Source organism: Microchirus variegatus (genome assembly GCF_963457635.1).
Source record: "Microchirus variegatus genome assembly, chromosome: 8".
NCBI classification, from domain to species: Eukaryota; Metazoa; Chordata; class Actinopteri; order Pleuronectiformes; family Soleidae; genus Microchirus; species Microchirus variegatus.
In genome coordinates, this window is record NC_139809.1 from 12,881,886 (window position 1) to 12,891,377 (window position 9,492).

Sequence of the window (9,492 nt, forward strand, 5' to 3'; positions counted from 1 at the left end):
ATGTATTATAACTTTTCTCATTCAAAAAACAAAAAAACATGAACTCTTAAGGCCCTGGTGTACTTCCGCGTACTTGCCACGCACGCCAAAGTGCTCGGACCCTGGTATACTCGCGCCTGTAGTATCCCACTTCACCATCGGGTGGCGGTACTAGCCTAGACTCAGGGAATAGGACGCAATCCTACCAAAGAGCTGGAGCCCAACCCACCTGACATATGGCAAAAGGTGGGCTTGCCAATGTTTTTTTATTATCATTATTATTATTATTATGAACGGGGTGCCCTTTTTCTCTGGAGCCCCCCTGAAATGCCTGTGCACGCCACTGCTGTAGAGGTGCGCTCAGAGCCGTCTCTGCCTGTATCCAATAACAAATAGGCGTGTACATGTAGTTTTCCCAGCGTCAGCAGCACAGTCATATGATCCGGTGAAAAGACCACAAAACTTCCCGTTTCGTGTGTTAAGCAGGGAGACGCATTTTCACAGGTACAGTGCCAGTTATTTTTGCACAATTTTGAAAAATTATGTAGTACCTATACATAACCATAGGTTCTAGTACCTATGACCTATGGTTGTACGTACTTTGCCTGTGCCGTGTATGTGTGCAGCTGTTGCGGCGAAATTGTGACTCATACAGGAGTTTGTTAAAAGGAGTTGTGTCTGAATGACTATAATGCGCGTATGTACAAGATTGTTATGGTGCTTATAAACTATGTACCATAACAACATAATTGGAAACTGAGGGAGAACTTTGGTTTTAATGGCTACTTTTATTTATGCTAAATATTTATGCTAATAACAACAATGTACAGAGAAAATCCTCAATTACGCCGAATACTACTAAATAATTTTTATGTAATAAGTCAATTTCATTCAAAAAGATGGCTTTAGAACTTCTGTTCTTAATGATAAAAACGTTTTCCGCAAATAAGAACATACATAAATGAAAATAATATCGTTTTCAGATGTGTTCAGTTTTTTTTTTGTTTGTTTTGTTTTTGTGGCACGGAAGTCACGTGACGCTTGACGCTGGACAGACATGGAGGCACAGTGAGGAGGACATAACTAGTCGCTGGTTAACTGGGGATGGATAACATAACTAGTAGTGGTAAAAAAACGACTAACGAGGAGAAGAATCACAACACTGAAGAGGAGGCAGCCGCTGATCTTTTGCGCCGATGTCTGTCATGACGTAGCCCTGACGTGGCGATACCCGGAAGTAGTGACCGCGTTAACCGCAGGCACTGCTATCGTTAGCTAAGATAGCTCAGTAAGTATTGCTTTAAACGGGCGTCATTGCGCTGAATACACGTAGATAAGAGGTAACTGAGAATGTCCGCTATTTAAATAGTGAGGCATTGTTATCTCTTGTGTGGAACCGCGTTTTATTCTCGCTCAGCCCTGCCTTGATTTTTGACCTGCGTACGGCTGTACGGTAACTTTAAGGCAGAGGTCTCAAACTCACCCACCACTTATTATCAAGTTATAACTGAGTTATGTGTCGTTCTTCTAAGTAATTCATTCCACATAATTAATACATTGTTGTTGTGAGCTATAAACCGTTCCATATCAACACAGACACTTTTATTTTCAGAAAAGAATAATAATATATATTTTTTTTTTACACTTGTTTTGATGTTGTTGCCAGTAGTGGGTGCTTTGGTGCCATGAAAAGAGCTCGATTATTTCTCTCTTTCAGATCTCTCAATTTATATTATGCTGCAAAGTTTTTGTGGACATTTTTTTTAATTATTATTATTAATATTATTTTATCAACACAGTGCCTACAAATCCTGCCTACTGTACCTTTTAAGTGAACCCTTCAGGCTGAACAGTTTCAAATGAAATCACAACGTGAACCACTACAACTAATAAACTACAAAGGCTCCTGTGTTTGTATTCCATTTTAGATTGCTCTGTGTTCTGTACCAAGTACTAAACTACTAACTAAAAAGTAGCAAAATCTGTTTAAAAAAGTAATTGCATTTAAATATCCACCCCCAAATTATTTAACCCTAACTCTCAGCCAGTTTAACCTCACTTTGCCCTATGTCCTGCAGCCAGGACAAATACTGCCTGAAGCACATGAGCCACTCTGTGGGCACCAGCAGGCAGAAAACAGAGAGCGATGGAGAGCGGCGTCTCATTGGATCATCTGGGGACCCCAACGCAGGCGGCGATCTCGAGGACCAAGATGCGCCCACGACGACGTTCGTCTACGTCTTGGCATTTTTCTCCGCCCTGGGAGGATTTCTCTTCGGCTACGACACCGGGGTGGTGTCTGGGGCCATGCTGCTCCTCAAGAGGGAGATGAACCTGACCGTTCTCTGGCAGGAGCTGCTGGTCTCCAGCACGGTCGGAGCTGCGGCACTCTCTGCCCTGAGTGGGGGCTTCCTGAACGACTGGCTGGGGCGCAAGATTTGCATCCTTATCTCCAGTTTCATCTTCGCCGTCGGTAGCATCATCTTGGGTTTAGCCCCGGATAAGGTGGTCCTTCTTGTTGGCAGGATCACAGTTGGTCTGGGTATTGGTGAGTAGGTGTTTGGAAACTGGGAAAAAGAGCTTAAAACATCACCTCACAAGCTTGCAGATTTTTCTCACTGGAAGCTGAGACTAGTGTAAACTGCTCACTCTCTGGCACCAAAGTCCATGAAGAAAACGAGTAATATTACACCATGACACACAGGAGTCGTTGATCCATTAGTCAAACTTCAAAACATGTTATTTTGAGACTATCGTGTTTGAAATCCTTCAATTTGCCTAACTGACACAAACTTATGAAACAAGGCAAGAGTAGACCAGCAGCTCCTGTTTCCCTGCAAGCTAATAAACACTTATTTACTTTATAGACTTTGGTATTGGGAGTCAGTGGTTTACTAACAGTCAGTAGATAAACTAGTGAACATTGTATTCTTCTACTTTTCCTTTCTGAACCTCCTCCATCTAACCCTGTTCTCTGTATCCTCCTCTCTCACACCAACTAACTTCATGTCCTCTTTCACTACATCCATACATCTTCTCTTTGGTCTTCCTCTAGACCTCCTGCCTGGCAGTTCCAACCCCAGCATCCTTCTACCAATATATTCACTATCCCTCCTCTGTACATCTCATTCTGGCCTCTCTGACCTTATCTCCAAAACATCTAACGTGCTGTTCCTCTGATTAACTCATTCCTGATCCTATCCATCCTCGTCACTCCCAAAGAGAACCTCAACATCTTCATCTCTGCTACCTCCAGGTTTGCTTCCTGTCTTTTCCTCAGTGCCACTGTGTCGAGACCATACAGCATCGCTGGTCTCACCACTGTCTTGTATAGCTTTCCTTTCATTCCGGCTGATACTCTTTTATTACACATTTACCACACAAACCAATGAACATTGTATTCCAGTGGCTAAAATCAATTTCATATCAGCCATTAAGTGCTGTACAAGGGATTTCTGGTTACGATTCCCTCATCCAGACACTTGGATGTATGAACTGTATGCGAGTCGGTAAGTCCTTCTGAATCCCGATCTCTCCCGCTCAGGTATCGCCTCGATGACCGTGCCTGTTTACATCGCGGAAGTTTCCCCGTCTCAACAGAGGGGTCAGCTGGTCACCATAAACTCCGTCTTCATCACTGGCGGTCAGCTCGTTTCCAGTTTGGTGGACGGAGCGTTTAGCTTCCTGAGTCATGACGGCTGGAGGTGAGCATATGTTTTATCTATTGATCTTCTCTGTTAAGCTGTTGAAGATCTTTAAATCCTCACTCCCCAATCTGCAAATCCCCTTTCTTTCTGCCCCTGCACTACAGGTACATGCTAGGTCTGTCCATTTTCCCAGCGTTGCTGCAGTTTTTTGGCTTCTTCTTCCTCCCCGAAAGCCCCCGCTGGCTTCTCCAAAAGGGCCGCAGCTCAGAGGCGCGTCGTGTTCTCGCCAAGATCAGAGGAGGCCAGAACGTCGATGACGAGTACGACGCCATTCAAACCAGCATCGAGGAAGAGGAGAGAGAGGCAGGAGCAGGTGAGGATGTGTCTGAAAACACACGACAAAAGTGAATTTCGTGATTAATGCACATAAAAAAAAAAAGATTTGAAGTTGATAAGTGATGACAGATCGTTTGCAGGAAGCTTCGTCATTTTGCAGATTCTCGCTCACGGACCGACTCGCCGGGCTCTCTTCGTCGGCTGTGGCCTTCAGATGTTTCAGCAACTGGCGGGGATAAACACCGTCATGTGGGTGATGATTCTTTCGTTGTAAAAAGCTCAAATCACAATAGTTTTGAGTCGCAAAATCATTTAGAAAAATTGTAATCATCATCCAGGTACTACAGTGCAACCATTCTGCAGATGGCCGGGGTGCGGGACGACAAACAGGCCATCTGGTTATCGTCGGCAACCGCTGCGACCAACTTTGTGTTCACGCTGGTCGGGGTCTGGCTCGTGGAGAGAGTGGGTCGCAGGAAGCTGACCCTGGGCAGTCTTTTAGGTTTGTAATGGAAATTGATACTGCTGCTACTTCATTCCATGACAGCCTAAGACATGATTGATAAACCTTTTACTTAATTAACATTCAGTCATTAGTAAGTTATTCATTGTCTCTTTTTTTTTGTCTGATGCAGGTACCGGGCTGAGTCTGGCTTTGTTGGCAGTCGGGTTCCTGCTCTCTTCCCACAATTCCCCGCCCGTGACCCTCCACCCAGTCGACTCTCAGAACTCAACGTGCAGACAGTATGGGTAAGAAGACGTCATCATACTGAAATATTAGTTTAGTTTAGGGGCTGTTTGTCACGGATGTAGGTAGCGTGAATAAGCGAGTTGTGATGCTTTTCAAATACTGAAAGGTCTTAACTCACCTTTTCTATCCATAAAATGTCATATTTTTACCCACCCACTGTCTTTTGACTCATAAAACACACTATATCAAGGCTGGGCATCTCTGGGATGTAATACTGCCCTACTTTAGTACCTTAAAATGGAATGTTAAGGGTTTTATATGATGCACAGTAACACACGGCCAGTGTATTACATTCAGGTGAATGTGCAAAGGAGATATTGAAGGCTTACCTAATAAAATCTGTCAGCACAATGCTGAAATATCTCAAGATTTTGTTTGCCGCTTTATTTAGCTATTAAATAGCTATATTTTCCAACAGGAAATTAAAGTATGTGCTGCATTCCAACATTAAGTTCAATTGTTATTTTGTGACCACTGTAAGCCCCAAAATAACAAATAACAAATATAGGATGTACTACAGCGCTGAAATAATTTAAATCAGGTGAGCCATTTGTTAAATTGAATTGCTACAAATATATGATTAAATCGATTCAGATGTTACCGAATCAATACAGCACCCAAGGTGCAGTGTGCAATAAAGCCATTAGGTGGCAGCAGAGGTGCATCGACATGACGTTGTGGTGTTAAACTCACTCATTGCCCTTGCTGATAAAGGTTAATAAAGCAGCTGTTGTTGTAGTGAAACCTGTGTAGAATGGATACCAACATCACATACTCGACTCCACCTATAATATAAGTAGCTGAAGAGACTAAATGTGTTTTGTGTTCGTCTGTCGCACAGTAGATTGTGTAATGAAACGGGTGTGAGAGTGCTTACTGTCGGCTCTCTCCTCCAGGTTGTGTGAGCCGTGCATGTTGGATCCAAACTGTGGATTCTGTTTCCGCGAAAACGGAACCCAAGTGTTCGACTCGTCGTGCATTCCTGCCGGTCACTCGTCCACAGATCACGCAGCGTGGGGACGGTCGGTGAGACACTGATTGATAGCAAAACCAGAAAAAGAAATGTTGGTTTCAAGATCTATCTTCTATTCTTTTTAAATAAATGCAGATGCTACAACATGACAGAGGGAAATGACAGTGCAATCTGGGCCTACAACTACTGTCCCACATCGTACTCTTGGGTCGTCCTGATTGGCCTCATTCTCTACCTTGCGTCCTTCGCTCCAGGTCCGAAAGTGTTCCACTTCTTTTCACATCTCTCACATCTGTCTTTTTCCTTGAACGTGAAGTTTTCCTCCTCTGTGCGTCTGTCTTAGGTATGGGTCCGATGCCTTGGACGGTGAACTCTGAGATCTACCCGCTGTGGGCTCGCAGCACCGGCAACGCCTGCTCAGCGGGGGTCAACTGGATCTTCAACGTCCTGGTGTCTCTGACGTTCCTCCACATCGCAGAGTTTCTGACCTATTACGGTAAGACTGTCGACGTCAGCTGCTTGTTAAATATGGTACGACGAAGGGTTAAACATCAGGAAATAACCATAATGGAATGGAATCTCTCCAGAGCAGCTACCTAAAAAAAGCACTCTGTACCAGGTCCTATCAGTAAAAGAGAGCATGTGAATCTGTCTTGCAGGGGCGTTCTTCCTCTACACAGGCCTGGTGGTGCTGGGTCTTGTCTTTGTCCTGAGCTGCCTCCCAGAGACCAGGGGCGTGCAGCTGGAGGACATAGAGAACCTGTTCTCCGGTCCGCTTTGCTCCTGCGGAGCCTCAGCACCCAACAGCAAACGCGAGGTCCACTACGTCCGGGTAAAAGGCAGCAACCGCCTCCTTTCTGACACTGATGCCTCAGATGTAGACTAGGAAGACTTTACTTCCTCTCTGGCTTTTTAATTTTTTTTTTAACTTTTGGGTTGACGCAAGGGAAAGACCGTCTCTACGGGGAAGAGGAAAGGCAGCCACGTGGCTCTCTGGTGGCTGCAGTCGACCATAAGCATAAAACCATGAATGAATCCTCAACTGAGTGGCATTTCCTCTTGTTCCCAAGGACTCTGTTTTCCTCAGTTTCTCTGTTGTTTACTTTTCTTCAGTTTGAGTTGTCGTGACGGTGGAAAGTTACACTACTGTCCACACAAACGAGGGTGCCTGAAGAAAAAACATTTCAAATATTTATCATTTTGTGTCGTTGTTGAAGGGTTAGTGATCATTTTTTGTTTGACCTATTTCAGGTTTTCTGAAGTACGGTTACAGGGAGGTACTGACACGGAATAAATCAGTGTGTTTATTATGCATCGTTTTCAGTGCTGGGCACATTAGCGTTAACGCACTTTAACGCACATTAACACAGTTAATGCATGGCGCGTTTTCATGACGATTAACCGTAAAAAAAAGATGCATGTGACGTCATGTTTACATGCCACGGCACAGGAGTCCAGGCACCGTTTCCCTGTTAGCTCCGTTAGCTCATTTAGCACCGTTAGCGCGCCTACAGTCGAACTGGAGTGTAAACACCTGCGTCTTTTTCGCCATGGAAACGGGTCATGCATTAACGTTGTTGCCATTAACAACATTTTAATGTGCTAACGTACCCAGCACTTATTTTTTAGATTTGCACATATTTCAAAATTTCCACTTCGTTCTAAAGTGAACTGGAAATGGCAGATGCTGTGGATGACGGCGACCGATTGTGCCGAGTGTCGAGCTCATCGACGAGCAGCAAAATCAAACCTGCTTGTACCCGTCCTCTGAGCTAAATCTCAAAGATTTCTGAATTTCTGGTCTCACAAGTATTACGCTTTCTATCGCTGTTGGTAACCCTGTGCCGTCGCATTTGATACAATTTGAGTCAGAAACGAACATGAATGTGGCAGCTAATCTCCATTTCTTACGTATACAGGAACTTTTTTGAAAATGTTTCATCTCGATTGAATTAAACAAGTGATCAAAAAACCGTGGACATTAGTGTATCTGGGGATTCTGTGTTGGAGTGGCGATCAAATGTTGCCATTGTACGTTTCTGCAAACGCGCTTGTTTATATGACACATATGAAAGCTACAAAAGCTACAATTCAAACACTTTTGTCTGTAGAAAACGCTGGCGACGCTGCACAAACACAAATATACAGACAGTTCTGTCAAACAGAGTCGTCCAATCTGATATTCCTTTCAAACACCTTTCACTGACGGATGTAAAGGGTGAACATCAGTATTCGTTTTTTGTTTGTTATGTACCAATTCTTAACATGTTTGCGGAAAAAGTCAAATGGCAACATTTTCTCTTAAAATCAGTGTTGGTGTTAATGAATCAGCAGGTTGTGGACTCTCTGGGAGAGATTGCACCTTTTGTCTTATAGAATTAAAAGATAATTTCATGACATATAATGAGAGTTAATTTTTTAAAAGGGGATAGTTCAAATTCTTTGAAGCGTCGTTCGTTACGTGGCCATGACATCATTTGTGCTCTCACTGAAAACATGAGGTTAAATTGTAATTTGTGAGTTCAGTGACTGAAATCAGGAGTTTGGATTTCCTTATAGATCCTACACTCTTAGAAATAAGGGTTCCAAAAGGGTCCTTCTACAAGGGCTGAGGTGTTACCTTGAACCATTTGCTTCTGAAAAACCCTTTCCCGAAGAAAGGGTTTTTCAAGGGTTCTTAGTAACACTAATGGTTCCAGTAAGAACTATTTTGATCCAGAGAACCCTTTTAAACCCCTTTCCCGAATAAAGGGTTTTAAAAGGATTCTTGGTGGAACCCTCCAAAAAGGTTCCAGGTGGAACCTTTATAAAAAGGTTCTACCTAGAGCCAAAAAGGGTTCTCCTATGAGGACAAGCCGAAGAACCTTATAGGGTTAGAGTTAGGGTTAGGACTTTTATTTCTAATTTATTTGATTACTCGAGTCGTTAATTAGCTTAAATCACCCATGTTTTCAGTGAGGTTCATGCCTTCATACAGTAGGGGCAAGGAAAGTTATATAAAACATGCAGGGCTGGTTTGCTGACTGTATGTGAAAACGACACTTCAATAAACTTGCGTTATCCCTTTTCAATTTTCTAGCAAGGTTTGGATTTCAGCTCGCCACACTATGGAACTGTGGGCTCAGACAGTGGCATAGCATATATAACTGTAAGTACTGCTCTGAAGTCAAGGTCTTTGTTGCCATGCTACAGAAGTTTTTTTGTAATTATGAATCTCATTTCCTTCTTTCCACAGCTCAGATAATGGTGACCTGAACAGCACTTTTGCACACGGCGTCCTAGATGCTGTTGTAGCTCCTAGCTAACAGGCTGCTGTGGCTCCTAGCTAACAGACTGCTGTAGCTCCTTGCTAACAGTCTTAGCTAGGAGTTGCTCTTCTTTCTGATGTTTAACTTGTTCTTTCTCTAATGTTCAATTTAGGACCAGTCTTCCCTGTCACAATTATTAAGCAACAATCCGATTGTGAATATTTGCTCCAGTCACTATTATTTTGTCATAACTGTTTTGAATAAAAATTCCTGAAAAAGGGAATATTTCATGTCATATTTTTGTTTTCATGTTGAAATGATACCGCTGCAACGACAACACAACACACAACAATGGAGGACATTGGGTGGCAAAAATGGCACGGTCTTGGTACTATTGGAAAATATTGGCTAATATATATACATACCATCACCAAACAGTCCCACTTGGTGGAAACGCGGCTATACGGTGTTATAATACAGTCATTTAGACCGTGTTCACCTGTCTTTGATCTGTACATGAATTGCCATGGCAACCATAGGAGTCATCTGCCTTTGATC

At 43.2% G+C, this 9,492-nt stretch overlaps 1 protein-coding gene across 1 annotated transcript; it reads left to right on the forward strand.

Annotated features, from left to right (window-relative positions):
* The first annotated feature begins 1,061 nt into the window (after positions 1-1,061).
* LOC310930374 (proton myo-inositol cotransporter-like) lies at positions 1,062-9,101 on the forward strand. Its single transcript, XM_083893336.1, has 12 exons — positions 1,062-1,267; positions 2,058-2,527; positions 3,524-3,683; positions 3,791-3,999; positions 4,103-4,211; positions 4,301-4,464; positions 4,598-4,712; positions 5,610-5,735; positions 5,822-5,940; positions 6,030-6,182; positions 6,346-6,518; positions 8,766-9,101. Exons 2-12 carry the CDS (start codon positions 2,083-2,085, stop codon positions 8,928-8,930), a joined length of 1,938 nt encoding a protein of 645 aa, XP_083749462.1. The 5' UTR covers positions 1,062-1,267; positions 2,058-2,082; the 3' UTR covers positions 8,931-9,101.
* Positions 9,102-9,492: the final 391 nt, after the last annotated feature.

Bases quoted from the DNA above. Each gene is read 5' to 3' on its own strand.
- LOC310930374 (XM_083893336.1), top strand. From the start codon at position 2,083: ATGAGCCACTCTGTGGGCACCAGCAGGCAGAAAACAGAGAGCGATGGA. The intron at 6,183-6,345 runs GTAAGACTGTCG...TCTGTCTTGCAG, and splicing joins AGAGTTTCTGACCTATTACG to GGGCGTTCTTCCTCTACACA. The intron at 6,519-8,765 runs GTAAAAGGCAGC...TCAATTTTCTAG, and splicing joins GCGAGGTCCACTACGTCCGG to CAAGGTTTGGATTTCAGCTC.